A 27,633-nucleotide genomic window follows, 5' to 3' on the forward strand; every position below is an offset into this window, starting at 1 on the left:
CAACATACCGCATCAAACTATATCATTGTCCCCCACCTGATGAAATCAGAGGGGTGGGGAGCAATTTTATATGCCAATAAAACAATTTGCTTGAGTGGTGAAAAAGCTGCTTCTTTAAAGACATTTAGCATATACATATTGTCTCTAAACAAAGAAGAGCTCATTTTAGCCATGGAGTGGTTCAAATGTGTCATTTTACCAACAAAGTGAAATTCAAATTTATAGTACTGTTCTATTGTGACAACAAATTTATGTTCTCATCAAAAACAGACAACATATCACATGATTTACTTGTGTTTCCTGTGTATTTTCTTGGTACACAGAAATATATAAAGTAGCACAGAGCTTATAATGTGATACAGGAACAGATCAGTGCTGAATACTAGAAAGACTGAACACTAAAAACATTCACAGATCTATAAGTGTAGGTTCACATCAGAAAGTATTAATGCATGTATCAAATACATGACTTACACACTCTTATCTATGTGCGCGACATACAAAATATAGTCTACAAAGCTGACATGTTAACACTAGGGGTGTTAACATGAACACAAAACTCACAATTTGGATCGTATCACGGATTTGAATCATGGATCAGATCATTATTAGGATCAGCGAAAAAAAAGGGGGAGACAAATAAAACTTTGTTTTCCATTAATTTTGTAACACACTTACAGCCAGAAACAGCAAGGAACTTTAGCCCATGGTCTTATATGAAAACAACACTTAAGATGTCTAATGTTTGAATAAAATAAAAAAAAATATATGAAATATTCAATGCTCAATTATTGCAATATGAGACATGATACCTTCCTCTTTTAAACAGTGAATGAAACAGCCTCTGTCCACATCATCAAAACATGACGATAACAAACATTCACCACTAACATCAGTTAGCAGCAAGATGCTAATTAGCTGTTCAGCTGCAGCAAATTAGACAGCAGGTTAACATAACTCAAATTTCACTTCTGACCCGTTAGATGTTGGTTTGATCGTTGCTCTTTAAAATCCCTGTTAGCGACACGCTGTCTGCCCATGACTTGTACTTAGAGCAGTTTATTTACTTTGTCTTAAATGAGACATTAAATTTAGCAATTAATCCGCAGTTCGATCCATATGGATCACGGATGAACTACAATCCGTTACACCACTAGTTAACACTTGTTATTCTAGTTACTTTAAGCTTATTACTCAATATACGACTCAGCTTAAAAACGAACTAAAGAAACTGTCAGAAGCAGCAGCCAGACCTCCTGCACACTCATTCACTAATCACACAACATCAACAGGTGACTGAACAACCACTCAATTAAAAACAAATGAATGAGTGAGTCCAGACAGCTCACTGTAACTTCAACAAGCAAACTAATCTTACCCACAACACATTATATGATCTCTGCTGCATTCTTGTTAAGGGGATTAAAAACATTAAAAAAAGCCACACAGAGAGACATTTAACCATCAGAGATATAATTAGCGACCAAAGAGACAGAGAGAGAGAAGCTGTATCTGACTCACGTTATCTGACGTCTTCTTCTTTCTTTCATGGAGATGAAGTATTCATGTCATGACATCCATTTGTGGCTGTTGGTCATTTTGTATGTTAGTTAACAGAACTTTATGGCTGCTGGTTAACCAGTCTGATATCATTAGCAACAATGACAAACAAGCTAACTCTCCTGGTTGTTTCTCCGGTTGCTTCTCTCTCCAGCCTCCCTGGTGGTGTCCTGCTGTTGCTGCACTGCACAGTCCAGATAATTTCTCCCGTTAGCTTAACAACAGTCTTAACAGTCCTTCCATGGATGTATAAAGAGTCCTTCAGGCTGCTACAACAAGCCAGCTGTTGCACTGACTAAGCAAGAAGCTATCTACTGCTGCTACTCTGCCTTACAGTGGAGAGAATTGAAGATGAATTCTGGAAACTATCATTGGACCAACTCGATGTCAATATTGCATTCTGATTGTTGATTGGTAAGAGAGGACGTCTAAATATCAATTTATAGAAGAAATAAATATGTTTTAGTACAAAACTCTAGAAGTCCTTCAGTCTGTCCTCTGAGGACAACTCAACACCACTGTCCCATCCTGTCAGGCGTCCTGTCAGGCGTCCTCTCAGGCGTCTCTGCTGCTCATCTTCATATTCTGCAGCTCTATGTTCATATTCTGCAGAACTATATTCATATTCTGCAGCTCTATATTTATATTCTGCAGAATTATATTCATATTCTGCAGCTCTGTATTCATATTCTGCAGCTCTATATTCATATTCTGTGCTCTATATTCATATTCTGCAGCTCTATATTCATATTCTGCAGGACTATATTCATATTCTGTGCTCTATATTCATATTCTGCAGGACTATATTCATATTCTGCAGATCTATATTCATGTTCTGCAGCTCTATATTCATATCCTGCAGGACTATATTTATATTCTGCAGAACTATATTCATATTCTGTGCTCTATATTCATATTCTGCAGGACTATATTTATATTCTGCAGAATTATATTCATATTCTGCAGCTCTATATTCATACTCTGCAGCTCTATATTCATATTCTGCAGCTCTATATTCATATTCTGTGCTCTATATTCATATTCTGCAGGACTATATTCATATTCTGCAGAACTATATTCATGTTCTGCAGCTCTATATTCATATTCTGCAGCTCTATATTCATATTCTGCAGATCTACATTCATATTCTGCAGATCTATATTCATATCCTGCAGCTATATATTCATATCCTGCAGCTCTGTATTCATACTCTGCTGCTCTGTATTCATATCCTGCAGCTCTATATTCATGTTCTGCAGCTATATATTCATATCCTGCAGCTCTGTATTCATACTCTGCAGCTCTGTATTCATACTCTGCAGCTCTGTATTCATATTCTGCAGCTATATATTCATATCCTGCAGCTCTATATTCATGTTCTGCAGCTATATATTCTTATCCTGCAGCTCTGTATTCATACTCTGCAGCTCTATATTCATATCCTGCAGCTATATATTCATATCCTGCAGCTATATATTCATGTTCTGCAGCTCTATATTCATATCCTGCAGCTCTATATTCATATTCTGCAGCTATATATTCATATCCTGCAGCTCCGTATTCATACTCTGCAGCTCTATATTCATATTCTGCAGCTATATATTCATATCCTGCAGCTCTATATTCATATCCTGCAGCTATATATTCATGTTCTGCAGATTTATATTCATATTCTGCAGCTCTGAATTCATATTCTGCAGCTATATATTCATATCCTGCAGCTCTGTATTCATGTTCTGCAGCTATATATTCATATCCTGCAGCTCTATATTCATGTTCTGCAGCTCTATATTCATATCCTGCAGCTCTGTATTCATACTCTGCAGCTCTGTATTCATACTCTGCAGCTCTGAATTCATATTCTGCAGCTATATATTCATATTCTGCAGCTCTGTGTTCATATTCTGTGCTCTATATTCATATTCTGCAGCTCTGTGTTCATATTCTGTGCTCTATATTCATATTCTGCAGCTCTATATTCATATTCTGCAGCTATATATTCATATTCTGCAGCTCTGTGTTCATATTCTGTGCTCTATATTCATATTCTGCAGCTATATATTCATATCCCGCAGATCCATATTTATATTCTGCAGAACTACATTCATATTCTGCAGCTATATATTCATATTCTGCAGCTCTATATTCATATTCTGCAGCTCTATATTCATATTCTGCAGATCTATATTTATATTCTGCAGATCTATATTCATGTTCAGCAGATCTATATTTATATTCTGCAGCTCTATATTCATATTCTGCAGCTCTATATTCATATTCTGCAGCTATATATTCATATCCCGCAGATCCATATTTATATTCTGCAGAACTACATTCATATTCTGCAACTATATATTCATATTCTGCAGCTCTATATTCATATTCTGCAGCTCTATATTCATATTCTGCAGATCTATATTTATATTCTGCAGATCTATATTCATGTTCAGCAGATCTATATTTATATTCTGCAGCTCTATATTCATATTCTACAGCTCTATATTCATATCCTGCAGCTCTACTGGAATACCTTTGCATGATTTATTAGATTAACTCTATGATCTCCGAGGGAAATTAGTTTGCAGCGTGTTCACAAAACAAGAAAGAGAAGCAATCCAAAATACACAAACCTACTACACACCATCCACCAGTGTTAATGATGTACAAAGACTGACTGCAGTACTGACTGCAGTACTGACTGTAGTACTGACTATAGCACTGACTGCAGTACTGACTGACGTACTGACTGTAGTACTGACTGTAGCACTGACTGCAGTACTGACTGTAGTACTTACTGTAGTACTGACTGCAGTACTGACTGCAGTACTGACTGTAGCACTGACTGTAGTACTGACTGCAGTACTGACTGCAGTACTGACTGTAGCACTGACTGTAGTACTTACTGTGGTACTTACTGTAGTACTGACTGTAGTACTGACTGACGTACTGACTGTAATACTGACTGTAATACTGACTGTAGTACTGACTGTAGTACTTACTGTAGTACTGACTGTAGTACTGACTGACGTACTGACTGTAATACTGACTGTAATACTGACTGTAGTACTTACTGTAGTACTGACTGTAGTACTGACTGCAGTACTTACTGTAGTACTGACTGTAGTACTGACTGTAGTACTGACTGCAGTACTTACTGTAGTACTGACTGTAATACTGACTGACGTACTGACTGTAGTACTGACTGTAATACTGACTGTAATACTGACTGTAGTACTGACTGTAGTACTTACTGTAGTACTGACTGTAGTACTGACTGACGTACTGACTGTAATACTGACTGTAGTACTTACTGTAGTACTGACTGTAGTACTGACTGCAGTACTTACTGCAGTACTGACTGTAGTACTGACTGTAGTACTGACTGCAGTACTTACTGTAGTACTGACTGTAATACTGACTGACGTACTGACTGTAGTACTGACTGTAGTACTGACTGTAGTACTGACTGCAGTACTTACTGTAGTACTGACTGTAATACTGACTGACGTACTGACTGTAGTACTGACTGTAGTACTGATCGTTTCTTCTTCTGTCACAATAAACTTATTTGTTATTTACATTGTTTCTGTCCAATCACAGCCGAGCTCGTTTCAGTGTTTCACTCACAAACTGCAGATCTGTTTATTCCAACTCTGCTCTTAGTTCTGTAGTTTTACTAAAAAGAAACCTGATCAATTGATCAGCTGATCTGATCAGTAAACAGATATGAGACCAGTTTGGACTTTGAACAGCAGCATCTGTTTAATCTCATTTACAGAATTTAACATTTTAAACTTAAATATTTGTGTAACAGTTGCACAAATACATCATTCAGACAAACTGATGGAGGATTTAGAAAATAGAGTTAAAAGGATGTTTTTTAAAATGCATTTAGTTACTTGCTGAACCACATCAGAGACCTGAACTCTGACCTCCAGGGTTAGTAACAGTGACAGGTGAGTGTCTGCTGACCTCATCAGGTAGGCCATGATCAGAGACGGGGACCGGCTCCTGCCGGCGCTGCAGTGAACCAGAGTCGTCCCCGTCCGGTTCTGGTGGATCCGCTCCGCCACGAGGTCGAAGTACCGTCCCAGCGGGGCGTGAGGTCGGTCCTGGACGGGGACATGGAGGACCTGCAGGCCATCCAACTGCGGGTAGGAAACGTCCTCCAGCCCAATTTTTTTCATATCATCTTTTTATTGTTCATTAATTTATCTGCAGACACTTTGCTCATGTTTGCACTTTCTGATTTTAGTTCTTCCCAAACTGATCATGTTGTTGATGCGAATGACTAAAACTAGAAAAAGAGACCACATTTCTCCCATTTCAGCTTCACTGCATTGGCTTCCTGTAAAATCTGGAATAGAATTTAAAATCCTTCTCCTAACTTACAAAGCCCTTAATGGTCAGGCACCATCATATCTTAAAGAGCTCATAGTACCGTATTATCCCACTAGAACACTGCGCTCCCAGTATGCAGCTTACTGGTGGTTCCTACAGTCTTTAAAAGTAGAATGGGAGGCAGAGCCTTCAGCTATCAGGCTCCTCTCCTGTGGAACCATCTACCAGATAAATCTGAGGGGTGGTGAGATGATTAATGGGAGAGGAAAGAAGAAAAAACAAAGTTCTGATACACAAATCTGTTTTCAGTTTTTGGACTTTTTGGAAGATTTGACTATGGTCAAATCTTCATCTGAAAAGTAACTAAAGCTGTCAAATAAATGTAGTGGAGTAGAAAGTACAATATTTCCCTCTGAAATGTAGAAAGTAGCATCACATGGAAATACTCAAGTAAAGTACAAGTACCTCTAAACTGTACTTCAGTACTTTAGTAAATGTATTTAGTTACTTTCCACTGCTGGAAACCTCGAATCAATAAGAGCTGCATCATTTTGGGGTTTTTCTTCTTTGTTGGTGTTGTGGGTTTGGATCTGTGAACTTTGATAAATCATCTTATAATCCCATGACGGGCTGAGACGACACTTCAACAAATTAATTAATTCAACTCAGGATTTACGTCTTTCAGTAACAATAATCCATCTTTAATATCCTCACAAACACAGATCATACAGAGAATAAGGCTCTCAGAAAAATAACAAACATTCAAAATAACAGTTTGGTCGACATTCAGTCCACTTCCTGTTGTAAGGCATCGACATGTCAGGAAACACCGACGTCTGAATGTCATCGATTAGCATCGTTAGCTTTACCCATTCACTGATAATGCTAACGATGCTAATGTTAGCTAATGCTAATATCAAACTCCTGATTCCAGCGTCACTGAATGTAAAAACATCCTGATGGAGACAAAACTAAAAACTCTAAACAGTCAAAAGAATAATTTCAGCGTCACGGACAGGAAATGACAAAAACATAATGACTTTTATATTTTACGCTCTCGGCGACCGTCCGCCTTCTCTAACGGTCGCTCCGCCCCACAGCTGCACCCGACTGCGACGTGTCGCGCCGTCGTGATTGGTGATAAACGTGGCGTCTGAAGGTAAGTCGTGCTGTCGTCGCTCTTATTAAATATAAAACCTTCCTGTGAGATGTTTTGAATCTGACGGCGTCGGTTCGCAGGATGTAGATCAATGAAACTTGTGGACGTTGAGCTGAAATGTTTGAATCTGCTGCGAATCCTCCTGAAACTGTCAAACAGTTGATAAAAATGATCCAATGAGCTGCTATGTTTTCCTAAAACTCTTCTAAATGTCTTTACAGATGTTGAAACTGACTTTTTATAAAACATCACAACGTTCTGACGCCGCCAAACAAATCAAACATCAGAAAACCGGATGTTTTTATTATTTATCTACTTGTGCCCGAATGTTTGTTTCCTCTAAACTCTGACAGATGATTCAGAGTTTGAAGATGTTTTATTCTGACTGGAATGGTTGATTTCATCGGTTTTCTGGCAGTTTATTAGTTTCACTTCATTTCTATAAAATTCGACCTGCAGAGAGGAAATAATCAGCTGATTCTCTGCACAGAATCAACGACGTATCCATGACGATTTAAGCATTTTAAACTTACTCATCTCAACCCTCGAGCTCTTTAGAAGTCATCACTTCTTATAATCCAACAGTAACTTTCAGCAGGTTTTATTTTTCTAGTAATGAAACATCGTGTTTGACGATAAAAAGCTTCGAAAAGTGAATCAAACTGTTTTATAGACACGTTTTAATCTGCTGGAAACTCTGAAGTCTCTTCATATTATTATTATTATTATTATTATTATTATTATTAGATCTGATGAGTTTTTGGGGAGGCGTTCAGGTGAAATAGTTCTGACAACTAAACCATGACGACTGATGAAGCTCAAGAGATGTGGCTGAAAGCTCTGGTAAAGTAGACTTGTTATAAATTTTTGTAAAAACACAAAATAAAAATAAAAAAAAGAGTTTTTGAGAATCAGAGAAAAGTCGTTTTACTGCTGCAGCTGCTCGTTGATATTTAATCAAAACTCAAAACATGAAAATAATGAAACAGGAAATAAGAGTTAACGCAGCTTTATTATAAATCCATCCACTAGTTCTCACTTTGTTTTTGTTTTTCCTTTTTTTTTTGCAGCTTTTCTCTTTTTTTTGAACCGTTTTTTTCTGTTTATTGTTTTTATTTCTGCAGATGCTTTTCTAAAGATAACAAACTAACAAACAAACAGTGAGATAAAGAGTCTCAGCTGACTGTCGGACTGTTTCTGTGCAGGATGAGTTTGATAGAAATGAAACTGGCGCCGGCGGCCGCCCGGCGAGGAGGAAACAGCTGATGGATTATTTGGTTTTCTTCTCTGTGGCCAGCGTGTCGTGCAGTTCGGAAACACACTTTTCAAACTGATCCATCACCAGCGTCCCGTTCTCGTCGAAGAACGCCGACACGGATTTCGTGAACTCCGAGTCTCTCCACGTCTTCGACTTCCCGTCGGTGAAGGAAACTCTGAGCGTGTATTGATCATCGAACCTGCGAACAGAAACCGTCAGTTACCACAAATAACTAGAGCTTCATCATCATCATCATCACCAGCATCATCAATATCCACTCTCATCATTCATCTGACGACCTGGAACCAGATCAATCGACGTATTGATTAGTAGCTGCAGCTCTAGTCGACGGGGACATGATGTGTTCTGTATGTCGGGGGTTTGCGGAGGTTGCGGGTTCGATTCCCGGAGACTGTGACTGACCGTTTGAGGGAGGACGAGAGCTGCCAGACCTGATCCGGATCCATCCCGACCGGGTCCCTCTGCAGGGCCACCAGGAAGATGTTCTTCTCTTTGTAGGAGGTGTAGAGAGTCAGGATGCCCATCATGATGAAGTACGTGATGGAGGAGAGTCAAGGAGCAACAACACACACACACACACGCACACGCACACACGCACACACACACACACACACACGCGCGCACGCACACACACACACACACACACACGCACACGCGCACACGCACACACACACACACACACACACACACGCGCACGCACGCACGCACACACACACACACGCACACACACGCACGCACGCACGCACACACACGCACACACACATCTGGATCAGCTGCTCCTTCACACACACACACGCGTGCACACACGCGCACACACACACACACGCGCGCACACACACGCGCGCGCACACACACACGCACACATCTGGACCAGCTGTTACTTTATTTACATTTTAATTCTCTTTGTTGCTTCAGGTTCAGTAACTATGAGACTTAAAGGTCGAGTTCACAGTTTTCCAGATGTTTTAGAACATCAGTCATCAGTAGACGGTCGTTACCGATGACGACGGTGAATTAACAGAGTTATGAAGGTATTTTAGTTTGAAAGTGTTCTTCTCATATTAAAACAGAGCAGCTGCAGCGAGTTGAAGCGACAGAATGTAAAGTTTATATTTATATTGATGCTGAAACGGAGAGAAGACTGTCGACAGACGAGGCCTTTTATCTTTTATTAATTACGTCATATTTCTTAGAGGAAGTTTGTTGTGATGTTTTCCTGAAGGAGCTTCAGTTTGATTCAACTGTTAATATGTTTATTAGCTTCAGCTAACAGCTTTGATTACTGGTTTATTGATCAGAATACTGATCGAAGGCTGTTTTAAAGTTGTAGAAACGTTAAATGTGATCGTCTTACAACTTCTGTTTCTGCTCTGATGTTCAGCAGCAGGACGAGAAATAAAAGGGATCTGGTTTAGTTTAAACATGGACCCTGCCAGACCTCCAGACTTCTAGTGTATTGTAGACCTGTAAACTCTTCTTCTACCACCTAAATGATGACAGACAGGTAAGACTCAGGCGGACTTCCTGTCGTTTGAAGGATATGAGATGACGCAGCAGGCCAGGACCGGTCTGGACTCGGGGAAGGGGTGCAGGTAGTCCCAGACCAGAGCCAACATGGCGAACAGACAGGAGACGGTGCAGATCAGCAGACGGCCGTCCACCAGCTGGAAGTTCTCCACGTAACCGTACTTCTCCAACACCACCTGCAGGGGGCGCAGCAGCACGTCACAGAGCGTCATCAGCGTTAAAAACCTCCTGATTTCACTCACAGAGCAAAAAAAACACACAAACATCAGAGGAAACATCGGCGTTGACCTTCTTGGCAGCGTCGTCCAGAGAGTTCTTCACCGCGGCTCCGTCCCATTTATCGATCTTCACCGGCTTCTCATCGATCCTCCACTGAACACAAACACATTCAAACATTATTAACGTTTGTTAATTATTATTTCACATCATTATTAACTGTGTCAGATGTTTAGAGCTGCAGCCGACGATTCTTCTCTTCATGGATTCAACTGCTGATTCATCATTTAGTCTAGAAAACATCACAAGACTCGAACTCTCAGATGTTTGGTTTGGTCCAACAAACTGCAGATAAACAGATATAATGTATAAGATATATATATAACGTATATGTTATATATTATATATATATGATGTAAAGTGGAGACAGAGAGAAGCAGCAAACTGAAACCATCAAGTGTTTATTTTTGTTTGAAAAGCTGCAATAATTCATTAATTCATTAGTTCATTAATTAATTAAGTTGATCGACAGAAAATTAATCTGCAACTCTTTGATAATCAGATAATCATCTGATGATGATTCCAGCTTCTTACATCTGAGTTTTTACAGTTTTTCTTCACATATATATATATATTGATTAATCTGTCGATTAATGTGATCAGTGTTTCCAAAGACGACGTCATCAAATGTCTTGTTTTATCCACAAAGATCAAAGACTAAAGACACCAGAAAATATTGAACATTTAACATTTAACAAGCTGCAATCAGAGAATTTACTAAATATTGATTCAAAACGATTGATTATCAAAATATTTGGCGATTGATCAACTGATCGTCACAGATATTCAATGTTTATTATAATGTGAAGACAAAGAAAAGAAGCTGAAACCATCAAATTAATCAATTTACACCTGCAACTATTATTTCATTCATCAATGAGCTGATTGAAAGAAAAATAATCTGCAACTATTCTGATAATCAATTCATCATTATTTAATATTTCAGTCTGATTTCAGCTGCTTACATGTGAGTTCTGCTGATTTTCTTCCACACACAGAAACAAACGTTCTGACTGAAAATAATCTGAATAAAGATGATTATCGGTTTCAGCTCATCGTTTCCTCACGTTGTTGTTTCCTGTCAGACGATCAACAGCCGGAAACCGTCTGACTTCCTTCCTTCAATCTTCACATATTAAAGTGAAAAACACTAAACTGGAGTTCTGACTTTTCTTTAAATGAATTAAAACGGATGAAACTGAGTTTAAACAGAAAGTTAATGTTACTTCTAAACTACTGATTAAATGAGCCAAAGCTGAAATGAACAACAGTCACTCTGTGTTATTATTATTATTATTATTATTATTATTATTATTATTATTATTGTTATTATTATAGCACACAGATCATGTTATATTGTGTGTTTTCTGAATGGAGTCTGGTGCAGCAGCTGTGTTTATCATCATTATTATTATTGTTGTTGTTATTGTTATTAAGCGGCTGTCTGTGTGTAACAGCTGGAAACAGGAAATTAAACACGTTGATTCACGAAACACATTCAGCTCTTTACTTCGTGTTTTTAACTCTAATTTTAATTGATAATAAATTTACTCCAGCCTGCTAACGTTAGCTTAGCGGCTAACAGCAGAGTTTCACACAGATCTGCTAACGTTAGCTTAGCGGCTAACAGCAGAGTTTCACACAGACCTGCTAACGTTAGCTTAGCGGCTAACAGCAGAGAATAAAGAAGCTGAACTTGAGCTCGGAGCGGATGAAACTGTTAAACTTTAATTCTTACTTTCTCCAGAAGTCCATTCTTCCCGTTCCTCGCGGCAGCCATCTTCTCACGGCACCTGTGACTTGGACGCTTCTGATTGGCTCTCAGACAAGTTTTGAACAATAGGACACGTGTGACGTACCGCGTCCGCGTGGCCGAGGCGGCAGCGTGCGCGCTCATGAGCACAAGAAACGAAAAATAAAAAATATTAAAATTAAAATTAAATTAAATTCGACATTAAATAAAAAATGACAAAAACTATACAAGAAAGAATAGAAATAATTTACATTTTATAAAAATTTGAAAATGATTTTATATCATTCATAACAAAAAGATGACAACAGGAAACATTTAATGACATGAAAAATCAAAAAATCTAATAAATATTTCATTAAATAACACATATAAAAAGAAATACAAAAAAATACAGAAAAATCCAAAAATATAATAAAAATAATTTTCATTTTATTAAAATAAGGGACAAAATGTAAAAATTATTTAATATAATTCATAATGTAACAAAAAGATGACGAGAAGAGGAAACATAAAAGACAAGAAAATTACAAAAAATAAATTAAACATTCAATTAAAAATAGTGTGTGTATAGCAGTGTGTAGTTGGGGTCACATTTCACATGTCTATGAGTTGTTAACAGCTCCACCAAATAGTGATTTTTCCCTCTAAACTTCTCACATGCTTTCATTTCAATAAATGTTCAAATGATCCAATATTTCAGCAAAAATCAAAGATTAGAGAAAAAGAACTTTGTTTTTTCTTCTTTCCTCTCCCATTAATCATCTCAAAACCCCTCAGATTTATCTGCTGACCCTTTGGAGGGGCCCGACCCCTAGGTTGGGAACCACTGGACTAAACTAGCTAACTGTATATAAAGTAGTGTAAACTAGCTCCACCTCCAGCAGCTACAACAGTAACATGCTGCTCTAACACTGATGCTTCACTATTAATAATCTAATGATGTCATATATAATAATATATCAGTCAGAGGGACCAAACCACTACTTTTACTGCAATACTTTAACTACATCAAGCTCATAATACTTATGTACTTTTACTGCAATACTTTAACTACATCAAGCTCATAATACTTATGTACTTTTACTGCAATACTTTAACTACATCAAGCTCATAATACTTATGTACTTTTACTGTAGTAGGATTTTTCATGCAGGACTTTTACTTGTAATGGAGTATTTTTACTTTGCTGTATTGGTACTTTTACTGCAGTAAAGGATCTGAGTACTTCCACCTCTGATGTTTCCTCCCTGAACTCTGCTGCTTTCACCTCATATGTTACTAAGTTGAGTCTCTGACTATAAAGATTATTAGATATAAGATATTTATATAGCCTATATAAAAATCATGAAACTTACAAAAATGATATTCATCTACAAACCTGTTCCAGTACAGCAGCTCTAGTCGGAGCACAAATGGACTGTTTTTCCTTTGATAAATTGTAATAAACATAATAATTTTGGGTGAAATAGTGATATTTACCCGTCATGTTTAAACTATGAAACAAAATCAGTCAATCTTTACAAAACATTTCACACATTTTGCTGAATCAGGGACCAAAACATAAATGAATAAAGCTCATCAGTGACCAGATCAGCTGTGTCGCAGTTTATCCAGCAGGTGGAGCCGCTGTGTTCTGATGCTCATGTACAACAAACTCAAACATGCACCAACACACTGATAGTCATTAATATCTAAACAGACGATTCAGAAAACTTCACAAACAGCAAAACTAAAAGCAGAAAACACTTTGTGAAGTGTTGAGTTGAGTATTTGGTCATTAGGGAAACTTTATATTATCGGTAGCATTTATATTGTTTTTGTTTGTTTTTCCAAGACTACATACAGTCTGTGGTTTGCAGCAATGATTTGTTTCTGTTTGGAACATGAGGGTCAATGATATATACACACGTACACACCCTTAATCAATATCAATAAAATGTTAAATAATTACAAATCTGTTTTCAGGCGAAATCCAAGAAGAACTGAGCAACTGCACACAACAAAAGTCAGCACTGTCTTCATCAGAGAGACTCCACTCTTTCATTTTTTTTAAATACTTTTTATGCCGGGCTTAATTTACTTCTGATGACAGATGGATCCTCCTGGACGGGGACGATACCGGTCTCTGCGGAGATGTTCTGTCGTTCTTCTCAGATGATTGTTTTCAGCTGCTCTTTGCTGAAGGCGTTTTGTTGCTCTTCCTCTTTAAAATACTGTAAAGGTGTTCTGTTGGATTCAGGTCAGGGGTCATGTTGTCATGTTGTTCCTCTCTTGCCAAGTGTCTTGAGACTGGGACTCATCTTTTCATTCAGTATTTGGATTTACAAACTTGCATTCATAGTGTCAGATATAAATGTCACTTCCTCTACAGCTTTTGCACACTCCCACCTCCATGTTTCACGGTCAGCACCATGCAGTCACCGTGGTGATCCTGACCTGGTCCACGCCAAACATGCTGGAACCCATCTGATCCAAACTAATTTACTTTGGTTTCATCTGAACAAAGAATGTGCCGCCAGTATTCATCAGGCTTCTTTTCATGTTCTTTGGCAAAGTTTAATCTTGCAGTTTTGTGAGCAGTGGTTTTCTTCTTGGACGTCGTCTGTAGAGGTTTCAGCAGTCACTGAAACACCAGCTTCCACAGATAATCCTTGTGTCAAGTCTGTTTTTCAATGTAAGGCTGCATAAATAGTGAACTGTGCGTGGTAGTATGGATCCTCCTGTACCTTCTAACCACTGCTGCAGCTGTTTGGGCTTCTGTTCAGCAGCCTACTGATGATCTCGAACCTTCTCCCATCTTTATGAGGTCTCACAATCTGGTTCCTTACTTTATCAGGTAGTTCCTCACCATGTGGAGCCTTGTTGCATTAGACTCAACCTAAAACTGAATAAGTTGTGATGTTCACAGATTCTTTTATAACCTTGTTCAGGCAATTAGTCTGAACCGGAAGTCACAGATGTGCTCACTTTTGTTTCTATTTTCAGTGTAGTCTATGTTGCCTGTTTGTTTTTAATTACTTTAATATAATTTGTAGGGATGCACGATATTATCGGCAGGTTATCGGTATCGGCCCATATAAGCTCTAAAATGAAATATCGGCATCGGCCCGCAGTGAACATTTTCTGCCGATTATGAGCAGCTGATATGTCGCCTTCTCCTCCGCCTGACTGCTTCCCTCCATGGACTGTTTCTCCCTGACGGTCCCGGTGTTTCCTCCGCAGGCTGCACTTCACTCAGCTGCCCGTCAGACCCGCTGCTGCTAGCGGAGGCTAGCTGAGAGGCTAGCTGAGAGGCTAGCTGGCTGTGCTTCCCTCTGGCCGTGCTGCTGCCAACGCTCCGCTAGCCTCTCGGCTAACGTTAGCCTCGGCTCTCCATGTGGATCCAACTGTAGCACCGAGCCCCGGTTTGTTATTCAGGTTAAAGTGGGAAGAAGCAGCTGAGTGAAGTGCAGCCTGCGGAGGAAACACCGGGACCGTCGGGATGTAATAGTCCGCGGAGGAGCTGCTATGTTCGGCTGCACAGATAGGAAACCCCTCGGCTGACAGGATGTACCGCTCTGGAAAAAAAAACTTCTTCTTGGTTTATAACGGCGGTTGTCAACCAACGTATCAGGTGCATTACCGCCACCTTCTGCTCCGGAGTGTGGACCAGAGATTAAATCCTACACATTAATCCTGTCTGTCTAATAAACTCAATGAAAACTCTACTGCTGCTCCCACTTGACAGGTTCATTAAAGTTTTAATGCTGAGCTCCGGAACTCCAGTCTTCCTCAGTTCTTCCTTCATATATTGTCTTTCTTGATCATAATTAGTACAATCTATGCTTGCATGCATAATAGTCTCCTCAGCCAGCTGGAAGAAATATGTGCATATATCGGCATCGGCCACAATGTGTTGGAAATATCTGCATATCAGATATCGGCAAAAAATCCAATATCGTGCATCCCTAATAATTTGTTATTAAATAAGACCAAATACCCGACACTCCACACAAAAAATACTACAATTTTTGTAAGATAATACTAATTTGAAACATTTAACATTTCTGTGATAGTACACAGGGGTGTACTCAGTTTTGTTATATACTGTATATCATATATAGATGCTGTTCTACTCTTTAGGATAAAACAGAGAGATGAATGGTGGACAGGAGAATGTGTCCTAAATATTAACAACCACTTCACAAAACTAATGACTAAAAAAATGTTCTGTGGAGATTCATCATCTGAAACTTTCACCAATCAAACAGCAGTGAGTCACATTATCAAACACATGGGGGCGGGGCCAGTACAGAGATGGGCGTGGTCTGTCGTCAGAGGGGCGGGGTCAGGAGTCAGAGTTGCTGTGTTGGGAGACAGTGATCAGATGTGTGAGGGAGGCAGAGCGTCACAGTGTTTCTTCTCTCGGCCATGGCCTGTCTGATGGCCGCCTGGTCTGTCCACAACCCCTCCATCACCAACTCCATCATAATGGTGAGTACTGGGGACACAGTGAGGAGGGACTGGGAACATACAAGAGACAAATACTGGACATATAGACTGGAGACACTGGTCATACAGTGGACACATAGTGGACAGGTAGAGGAGACATACTGGTCAAATACTGGACACATAGTGGACACACCCTGGATATTATAGTGAAGATATAATGAAGACATAGTGAAGACATGTTGGACATTATAGTTGGGACATTTTCCAAATACTGTAGAGCTGCAATGATTAGTTGCTGATGATTAGCTGATCAACAGAAATTTAATCTACAACTATTTTGATAATCGATTAACCGTTTATAGTCATTTATTCAAGAAACAAAAAGTCACATTTTTCTGGTTCCAGTTTCTTAAATAAATATAATATAATACAAACTGATATTTTCTGGTTTCTTTAGTCTCTGTGACAGTAAACTGAATATCTTTGGTCTGTGGACAAAACAAGATATTTGAGGACGTCATCCTTGGGAAACACTGATCCACATTTTTTACCATTTTCTAAAATGTTATGGACCAAACAACTAATTGATTAATGGAGAAAATAATTAGTCGGAGCCCTCGATTGGACATATAGTGGAGACTCAGAGGACAACATTTTATTTAATTTGATATATTTCTGTGTTTCTGGTGTTTTCAGATATATACATGTGATGTATGACATGCAGGCATAAGGCATCATAAAGTAGTGAACATCCAGGTTATCGTCCTGTCACCAGTGATGATGAAGATGTTCTGTCTGTCTGTGTGTGTTGTTGTTGGTGCAACTCAGGTTGTCTCAGTGTTGTCCGACAGTTACCTGCTGCAGTGTCTGTTCAGGGACAGATTAGTGTCCCACATACACAACAAACTCCACCAGCTGACACATAATCTCACATCTAGTGACGCTCCCATCCAACAGGACAGCATCGGTCCTCCTCACTCTGCTGAATAAGACTTTAAGGCTTTATTGGCATAAATGTTGCCGAAGCATCAAAACACAGTTTGTCCCAATATTTGGACATTGCACAATAACAGTAATATGAACATTAACACAACATTAAGATTGATATTAATTATATATATACAGTATATCCTACGCATGTATCTGTGTGTGTGTCCTGTCTCTGATTGAAATCTGATTGAACTTGTTAAAGTTAATTCATTGACTGTTTGACATTGTAGGAGGAAGTGCATCTCTGTCCAACAGTCCCTACAGATTCTGTTTTCTTCTGGTTGCTGTGATGTTTTGTGTCGTCCTTGTTCAGTTATCAGTTTGTGGTCACTGAGCCTGTTCTTGTCTCTGCTTTTTATCTCTGACAGCGGAGAGATATTCTGCCAGGTTTAGCTTTGATGACTGAGTGGACCCAGACTTCACTACCACACAGTGCAATGGGCAGGATGACACTGTCATTTTCTCTTAATTGCATTTAGAGCTTGTTTTCTTTTATTGCATTCACTGCCATGTTGAAACTCTGTGATGCTGTTATAGTTATACCAACTTAGGTATAACCACAGATTGTATATAAATATGGACGTAGTTACCGTGACGTCCCCCGTTGGTTTCTGAAGAGCGGTTTTGAAGCTCAAAGCGAGCCGCTCCGGCCGTCGCCATCTTGGCAGTGCGTGACGCTGCCTAACTCCCAGCCAATCCAAAATGGGCAAAGAGGCGGGCCGAATGGCTGAAACAAGCCACCTAGCGGCTGGCGGACCTGTCACTCAAAGCAGCCATGTCCTTCATTATGCAAAACTTTACGGCTTAATAAAACTTAAACGAGTGAGTTATAAAAAAATTCACCCCCCGTACAGTTGTCATGAAAGAGGAAATTAGCTACAGAGACCAAAACCGTTGTTTGTACCAGGCTGTAAACATGTTTATTTCTGCTGTAAAGTTGGGTATTTTAACATGAGGGTCTATGGGGATTGACTCGCTTTTGGAGCCTCAAGTGGTCGTTCAAGGAACTGCAGTTTTTGGCTTCATTTTACAGCCCCGGAGGTTTCCGCTTGGGTATAACTCATACTATGTTCAGTGCTCTTCCTCTAGTTTCCTTGAACATTAAGACATGACTGGGGTGGACAAAATAATGTAAACACCTGGAAATGGATTATCTCTGAAGGAATTGGTGGTCAGTCCAAAACAGACCTAGCCGCAAAGTTAACTTTTAATGTATTAAACTCTGACTCACAGTATGTTTAAATCTTCTCTTTTAAATCAGCTTCAGCTGTTTTTCCAGAGGGATATTTGACATAAAACCTGTTAACAGATACAGATTTATGAACATGTGACTGCAGAAACAATCGGACTGATGTTTCCTCACCTGAATAATAAACATCTTCATCAAAGGTTTCTGGTTTAACCCTCAGAACACCAACGGGCCCCCGGACCTCATGTTGGACCCCCGGACAGTGTGTGTCTGTCTGGACGAGGTGGTGAACAAGCGGCCAATCGGCAGCCAGCAGACGCCGCTGCTGCAGGGACACCTGAAGAAAGTGGACAACAACCTGACGGAAGCCCAGAGGTTCTCCTCGTTACCACGGAGACCAGCGGTCAACATTGAGTTCAAAGACGTGTCGTACTCCGTCAGAGAGGGACCGTGGTGGAGGAAGAAAGGTACCCAGAGTCCAAATCCCTCTGATCTCAGTGATCTGACAGCATGAGGACACGTAGGAGAGCTTTTCCAGCATATTTAAAATCCTCTTGTTCTTTGTGCTGATCAGAAAATAAATGATTATATGTGATGTTAAAAGTATTCAGCTCCCGTAGAAGCTGCAGAGTAAAAGCCTCAGTCAGTTCTTCACATGGTGAAGATTTTTTTTCCTCCCAAATCTTTATTAACCAAAATAAACTTCACAAAAACAAAAAAAAAAATGGGAAGTTCATCCACATTTTTCCATCATTCATGCATCCTGTTGATGAATTTATTTGCAGCTCCATCCATCACTTTTTTGTCCTGTATGACACCCATTTTCCCCAGTAGTTTTAGAATACATGTCAGTTTTTCCATTAAGAAGATTTTCTCAACAGTTACTGACCAGCTGTTTTACTGTGAAACAGCTGCTGCTTGATTTGTTATCAACACAGTTTCATTCCAACATGGTTGAGTTTGTTGCACCTCAGATGAGAAAAATCCTGAAGAAACAAACAGAGACATAAAACCCACAACTGATCACACGAGAAAACAATAAAGTCTGACCAGCAGTGGAGATAAACATGTAAAGTTTGTCCCGTGGAGTCTTTAAAACCTAAAGGTCTCGTCCTCTTGACTGTGATGATCATTAATCCAAAACTCTCAGTAACAAACTAGTGATTTATTAAATCAGGTTGCACCATTAAAATGTGCTACAACACATCTGTAGCAGTGTCCAATAAGAAGCAACCAACTATGTGAACAGGAAGTAGCATCACCATGGATATATTATAACAACTGGATACTGGACTCAAACACGGTGTCTTTTCAGTCAAATGAAAATTGCTCACCTGGTTTTATAGCTTCCAGAAAACTTTATAACCTGAATATGAACATACAGTATGTTTCTCCCGCTCGGCCCACAGACTTTCCACTGGGACAACATCACGGATTTTAAAATCTCTTTTCTAGGCTGAGCAGCAACACCAGACGCTGACACCAGCTGTAGGGATAATATAATGTTTGCTCTTCAAGTTTCGTAGTTGTCGTTCTGGGTGTTCAGGTGTGTTTAACAGCTTCAATCAAACACTTTATTATCATCTGTGTTTGTGTGTGTTTGTGTGTGTGTGTGTGTGTGTGTGTGTGTGTGTGTGGGTGGGGTGGGGTGGGGGGGGGGGGGGATTACCCAGCTGTAATCTGTTAATCTCAGTCAGGTCTCCTGCTGTAAATAGCTGCAGGTCAAATCAGAAGCAGCTCTGTCACTCAGCGCCACGCTGCCGCGACAAAACAAACAGAAAGCAGGAAACGGCGTGATGATGTCACCGAGGCTGCACATGCTCTGTCTGTGACTGCAGACATGTCAGTCATCTTCTCTCAAACTACGTGTTATTATTATTATTATTATTATTTACACTACATGTGTTGAGTCCAATCTGCTCAACAAACAGAGACATCATTAATCTGAAAACAAACATGGTCGCATCAAAACCTTTATGTTAGTAAACTTCAAAGAACACATTTAACTGATATATTACACAATATTTGCATATACAGACGTGGCTGAAATTATTGGTACCTTTGCATTTATTATCATTGCATGTCTACTTTCTAGTCAAGGAGGACAATATATTAACATTTCACTTGCTTATTTGGCTCACATCACATTGGAAAAACGTTTACGTGTTTCGGCCTTTCTTCACATTTTTGGATCATGCCTACTGGATTTGGGTTCAGCGCTCCACTGGGAATCCCATCGTTGAAGCGCGACCTCCTTCTCCAATTCAGTTCTAGTCTTTAGAAGTTGTAAGAAATAATTGATCTGTAGTGATACTTTAAGCAGACTATTGTGTTTTAATTAGTATCACAGGTGTTTTCAATCTTATAATCACTCAGCAGCCAGTTTAAACTGAGAAAGTGACTCATTCTGCTGTTTGTGCATCACATTGAACATGGAAAACAGAAGGAAAACTAGAGACAGTCTGAAGACATTAGAAACAAGGTAACAGCCAAACATAGTCAACGTAAAGGTTACAAGATCATCTCCAAAGAGCTTGATGTTCCTGTGACCACTGCTGCCGATATTATTAAGAAGTTTAAGGCTGATGGAGCTGCAGCCAACATCTCTGGACGTGGTCGCAAGAGGAAAACGGTTTGAATGGTGGAGAAAGAACCAAAGAAAACTTCAATACAGATTCAAGCTGATCTTCAAGTTCAAGGTTCAGTAGTTTCAAGTGGCACCATCCTCCATAGTAGAAGACCCAGGAAGACCCCACTTCTAAGAGGGAGACACAACAAAGCCAGACTGGACTTTGCCAAAATGCATGTTGACAAGCCACAGTCCTTCTGGGAGAATGTGCTTTGGACAGATGAAAGTAAATTAGAGCTTTTTGGTAAATCACACCGACCCAGATGTTTACAGAAGAAAAGATGAAGCCTTCAAAGAAAAGAACATCATGTCTACTGTGAAACATGGAGGATGTTGCTTTGCTGCTTCGTGAATCTGTACAGCACAATGAAATCACAAGACTATCAAGGTATTCTGGAGAGAAACATGCAGCTCAGTGTCAGAAAGCTGAGTCTTAGTCGCAGGTCATGAGTCTTCCAGCAGGATAATGACCCCAAACATACATCAGAAAGCAGCCAAGAGAGGATGAGAAGAAAACGTTGGAGCGTTCTGAAGCGGCTGCTATGAGTCCTGATCTGAATCCTGCTGAACATCTGTGGAAAGAGCTGAAACCTGCAGCTGGGAGACAGCAGCCATCAAACCAGAGAGAACCGGAGCAGTTTGATCAAGAAGAGTTTGAACTACCAGTGAAGAAGAGTCTGAACCACCGGTGAAGAAGAGTCAGAACTACCGGTGAAGAAGAGTCCGACCTACCGGTGAAGAAGAGTCTGAACTACAGGTGAAGAAGAGTCTGAACTACTGGTGAAGAAGAGTCTGAACTACCGGTGAAGAAGAGTCTGACATCTGGTGAAGAAGAGTCTGAACTACCGGTGAAGAAGAGTCTGAACTACAGGTGAAGAAGAGTCTGAACTACTGGTGAAGAAGAGTCTGAACTACCGGTGAAGAAGAGTCTGAACTACTGGTGAAGAAGAGTCTGAACTACCGGTGAAGAAGAGTCTGAACTACTGGTGAAGAAGAGTCTGAACTACCGGTGAAGAAGAGTCTGAACTACCGGTGAAGAAGAGTCTGACATCTGGTGAAGAAGAGTCTGAACTACAGGTGAAGAAGAGTCTGAACCACCGGTGAAGAAGAGTCTGAACTACCGGTGAAGAAGAGTCTGACATCTGGTGAAGAAGAGTCTGAACTACCTGTGAAGAAGAGTCTGAACAACCAGTGAAGAAGAATCTGAACCACCGGTGAAGAAGAGTCTGAACCACTGGTGAAGAAGAGTCTGAACCACCGGTGAAGAAGAGTCTGAACTACTGGTGAAGAAGAGTCTGACATCTGGTGAAGAAGAGTCTGAACTACCGGTGAAGAAGAGTAGAAACCTGATTCAGAGTTACAGGCAGAGCTTGACTGCAGTTATTGTCTCCAAAGGCTGAGCTACTAAATATTAAGTTATTTTTGGTAATTTTCGTTTGTTTTATTGTATTAAATAATATGTTAAGTTGTGAATCAAAAGCAAAGTTTCAGTTATATTGAAATAAAGAACGATGGATCCCAGATACTTCTGTCAGTTTCAGAATTTTTTTTTTTAAAAAGGTGGAAGGGCTCCAATATTTTCAGCCACATCTGTGTATGTATATATATATATATATATATATATATATATATATATATACATATATATATATATATATATATATACAGAGTGTATATATTAGGGATGTGCAGAGAGCCCAGTATTTGTATTTGTATCTGTATTTGTTGAGGCAGCAAAATTATTTGTATTTGTATTTGAATAAAAGTGGAAAGAGGCTTAAAAATCCTGTTTTTGTTTTATTACACTTTTAATTTTTAGAAAATCAAATTGTTACAGTAAGTGTTCATGAATAAACTACCTTATGAACACCGGGTCTCTAACTGGAGTCTCCCAGATCATAGACGACTGCGCTGACTACTGAGATAAAACTTTACTCATCGCCTCCCTGCAGACAGACCTCTACCTATTTATACACCCATAACACACAGACAGCACAGCCTGTAACATGTAGAAGAACTTCAAAGGCGATTCTTGCTTTGCACTTTTCATTTATTGCCTGTTTTTTTACAACCTGACTTTGTGGAAAGGAGAAGAGGAACAACAGGTTATGGAGAGTCTCTTGGGAGCACTTTGTGTGTGTCAGTAGTTCAGCTTTATCTCTGGGGAACACCCCCAACTCCAGGACTGATGTCCAAATAAGGAAATGTGCGTCATGTAGCAGGTGGATGTGACTCCCCACACTGAGACCTGCTGATAGACGTCACAGAGGAGCAGAGGAGAGACACTGAGATAGTGATGTAACCGACCTGCACGCTGGTGTTTAACATGGTTGTTTGTTTCTTCCCAAAAACAAATAATTCTTAAAATATTTGTATGAAATAAATATGCGTATAAAATCCACTATTTGTGCTTTTGCCGAATAACATATTTGTATTCGGGCACACTCCTAGTATATATACACGAAATATATTTAAGAAATACAACGCAAATAGCTGTTCTCATATATGACCCATTTATATAGATACATGAATATAAATTATTCATTATTATAGATATAGATGGGTTTCTTGGTGCTTTCTCGTTGAGAAAGCCAATTAATTTGTGCAGGTTCCTTATACACAGAACTGACAACAGTATCTGGAGGTCTAGAGGTTGACAAATGATTCAAATTTGAGTCACACTCTAGGATTCTATGTTTGTTTATAATCTGTTTGACTTGCATAGATGTCGTACAATATTCAGACACTAAAGTTATTCTGTTTTCAGTGTGTCAGTCATATTTAATTATATTAGTCATGTGACTCAGATGTATTTATCACACCTGTGAGTACTCGTGCAATTCTGCTGAGGGAAACGCGTTGTTCGCTCCTAATGAGTGACAGTAAAGTCATTTCAGTGTGTGATGGTTAATAAAGTTCCTGCAACCGACCAGCAACTGAATAAAAATACTGGCTGTGCAGTTCTGCTCACATATTTGAACCATGTCATGTTACCTCCTAAGACTCATGGGAGCTGTAGTTGTTTAAAAAAAACAACAATTATCTTTGTTAAAATGACATGTTTGGTTTTTATTGTTCAGAACAGTCGAGGACATTTTTAAAATCATCGCCACAAGTTTCAGAGACGAGAAAAAACTTAAAGAACATGAATGAAAACTTGCCTGCTAAGTGCTTGTAAAACTGGTTTGTGTACAATAAAAAAAAACAGATTTACTGAATCTGGAGAGAAAAGCTTGTGTCATGTTTCAGCTTTTCAGGACGAAACAAAGAAAGAAAAAGTGAAGACGAGAAGCTGCAGGAACAAAGAGTTCACAAACATTTAACCTGATACTCCGAGTCACAAACACACATAACCTGAACCACCTGCACGAGGAAAAATCCACAAAAAAGTCAGAAAGCTCAGGAAAATCAAAATGATAAAACATGCACACATTTGTTCTCAAAGCAGCACTTTGTCCCTAAATATACTGACTTATGTTACTGTTTATTTAACAGGGAAAACACACAATACATTTATTATTTATTACACCATATATTCATTGTAGCAGATGCAGTTAAAGCTTTTTTCTGTCTGTTGTCAGATGTGATGAATTAAAATATTAAAACTTAAAACACAACACAGTAAAACTTCTGTATTAGAATCTGAAACAATAAACAAACAAACATATATACGGTATTAATCTGAGTGTGAAACTCATATTTACCACATATAAAATACATGTCCATTAATGTTAATATAGATATTATTTTTAGCTGTTGGTGCAGGACTCCTCTGATCTTTACACACTGGATTTATTTCTGCTCACAAGCAACAGAAAAAAGAAAATCTTGCAACAACACAAATGGGCCTAAAAGCTTGTTTTGTCTATTATAATTAGATTTATTGTTATTAGCTGCAGTACGTTGTGTACTACTGCAGTACGTTGTGTACTACTGCAGTACAGTGTGTATTATGCAGTACAGTGTGTAATACTGCAGTACAGTGTGTATTACTGCAGTACAGTGTGTACTACTGCAGTACATTGTGTATTACTGCAGTAGACTGTTTATTACTGCAGTACAGTGTATATTACTGCAGTACACTGTATATTACTGCAGTACAGTGTGTATTACTGCAGTACATTGTGTATTACTGCAGTAGACTGTTTATTACTGCAGTACAGTGTGTAATACTGCAGTACACTGTTTATTACTGCAGTACACTGTGTATTACCGCAGTACACTGTGTATTACCGCAGTACAGTGTGTATTACTGCAGTACAGTGTGTACTACTGCAGTACGTTGTGTATTACTGCAGTACAGTGTGTACTACTGCAGTACACTGTGTATTACCGCAGTACACTGTGTATTACCGCAGTACAGTGTGTATTACTGCAATACACTGTTTATTACTGCAGTACAGTGTGTAATACTGCAGTACATTGTGTATTACTGCAGTACACTGTTTATTACTGCAGTACACTGTGTATTACCGCAGTACACTGTGTATTACCGCAGTACAGTGTGTATTACTGCAATACACTGTTTATTACTGCAGTACAGTGTGTAATACTGCAGTACATTGTGTATTACTGCAATACACTGTTTATTACTGCAGTACAGTGTGTAATACTGCAATACACTGTTTATTACTGCAGTACAGTGTGTAATACTGCAGAGTGAGGAACACTCCTCCTGAGGATGATGAAGAACGGTTTTCTCTGTGAAGTGTGAGGCGATGAAAGGTGGTGGACAGGCAGTTGGCCCAGATGAATTGTGGGTATTCCTGGAGTGACGGGGTTACCGCAGGTCATCGTCACTAATCTGACTCGTTATAAAACAGCCGCTGCTCATCATCTGAACTTCGGCGGCAGAAATGTTTTCGGTTTTGCCTGACAGACAGCACCGAGGGAGCAGAGACCCACAACAGCCTGTGTGATTTATTTAATAAGTAGATTAACGGACTGTTCAGCTGAAGGATTTGTTTCCAGATACAGTCAGGACGCCAGTCAGGACGCCAGTCAGGACGCCAGTCAGGACGCCAGTCAGGACGCCAGTCAGGACGCCAGTCAGGACGCCAGTCAGGACGCCGACGGCAACCTGCTCTCAACTTCACAAAAACACGTTTCACTCTCGGACGAATCTCTGTAAACTGTTTCTTGTTTAACGTCGTGATGAAGCGAGAGAGCACTGCATTACACTGTGTACTACTGCAGTACACTGTGTATTACTGCAGTACAGTGTGTACTACTGCATTACAGTGTGTACTACTGCAGTACACTGTGTATTACTGCAGTACAGTTTGTACTACTGCATTACACTGTGTATTACTGCATTACAGTGTGTACTACTGCAGTACACTGTATATTACTGCAGTACACTGTATATTACTGCAGTACACTGTGTATTACTGCATTACACTGTATATTACTGCAGTACACTGTATATTACTGCAGTACACTGTGTATTACTGCAGTACACTGTATATTACTGCAGTACACTGTATATTACTGCAGTACACTGTGTATTACTGCAGTACAGTGTGTATTACTGCATTACAGTGTGTACTACTGCATCTCTGTAAACTGTTTCTTGTTTAACGTCGTGATGAAGCGAGAGAGCTCGTTCATCAACGCGACAACAAACCTCCTCAAAACCTTTCAGCTTAAACAGCAAACTGCAGTTCTAGAGTCACTTCAGATGAACTTACTGCAGTACACTGTGTGTAGTACTGCAGTACATTGTGTATTAATGCAGTACAGTGTGTATTACTGCAGTACAGTGTTTATTACTGCAGTACAGTGTGTAGTACTGCAGTACAGTGTGTAATACTGCAGTACAGTGTGTATTACTGCAATACAGTGTGTAGTACTGCAGTACAGTGTGTATTACTGCAGTACACTGTGTATTACTGCAGTACACTGTATATTACTGCAGTACACTGTATATTACTGCAGTACACTGTGTATTACTGCAGTACAGTGTGTATTACTGCATTACAGTGTGTACTACTGCATCTCTGTAAACTGTTTCTTGTTTAACGTCGTGATGAAGCGAGAGAGCTCGTTCATCAACGCGACAACAAACCTCCTCAAAACCTTTCAGCTTAAACAGCAAACTGCAGTTCTAGAGTCACTTCAGATGAACTTACTGCAGTACACTGTGTGTAGTACTGCAGTACATTGTGTATTAATGCAGTACAGTGTGTATTACTGCAGTACAGTGTTTATTACTGCAGTACAGTGTGTAGTACTGCAGTACAGTGTGTAATACTGCAGTACAGTGTGTATTACTGCAATACAGTGTGTAGTACTGCAGTACAGTGTGTATTACTGCAGTACACTGTGTATTACTGCAGTACACTGTATATTACTGCAGTACACTGTATATTACTGCAGTACACTGTGTATTACTGCAGTACAGTGTGTATTACTGCATTACAGTGTGTACTACTGCATCTCTGTAAACTGTTTCTTGTTTAACGTCGTGATGAAGCGAGAGAGCTCGTTCATCAACGCG

The 27,633-nt window shown here is 39.4% G+C and overlaps 3 protein-coding genes across 3 annotated transcripts in view; 1 reads left to right on the plus strand and 2 right to left on the minus strand.

The window, feature by feature from the left end:
* Positions 1-7,902, minus strand: part of LOC137186635 (dual specificity protein phosphatase 14-like) — a 59,723-nt gene extending 51,821 nt beyond the window's left edge. The window contains exon 1 of the mRNA XM_067595708.1: positions 5,533-7,902. Within this exon, the coding sequence (XP_067451809.1) occupies positions 5,533-5,747 (215 nt within the window). The 5' untranslated portion in view covers positions 5,748-7,902. The remainder of the gene's footprint in view (positions 1-5,532) is intronic.
* Positions 7,903-8,053: 151 nt separating this feature from the next.
* On the minus strand, positions 8,054-11,997 carry spcs2 (signal peptidase complex subunit 2). Its single transcript, XM_067595705.1, has 5 exons — positions 11,881-11,997; positions 10,155-10,238; positions 9,882-10,042; positions 8,742-8,876; positions 8,054-8,517 (listed from the first exon to the last, which is right to left on the minus strand). Exons 1-5 carry the CDS (start codon positions 11,920-11,922, stop codon positions 8,331-8,333), a joined length of 609 nt encoding a protein of 202 aa, XP_067451806.1. The 5' UTR covers positions 11,923-11,997; the 3' UTR covers positions 8,054-8,330.
* A 4,278-nt stretch (positions 11,998-16,275) lies between these two features.
* Positions 16,276-27,633, plus strand: part of abcg1 (ATP-binding cassette, sub-family G (WHITE), member 1) — a 29,649-nt gene continuing 18,291 nt past the window's right edge. Inside the window, exons 1-2 of the mRNA XM_067595709.1 lie at positions 16,276-16,368; positions 18,726-18,972. Of these exons, the coding sequence (XP_067451810.1) occupies positions 16,306-16,368; positions 18,726-18,972 (310 nt within the window). The 5' untranslated portion in view covers positions 16,276-16,305. The remainder of the gene's footprint in view (positions 16,369-18,725; positions 18,973-27,633) is intronic.

This window comes from Thunnus thynnus, chromosome 7 (genome assembly GCF_963924715.1).
Source record: "Thunnus thynnus chromosome 7, fThuThy2.1, whole genome shotgun sequence".
Taxonomy (NCBI): domain Eukaryota; kingdom Metazoa; phylum Chordata; class Actinopteri; order Scombriformes; family Scombridae; genus Thunnus; species Thunnus thynnus.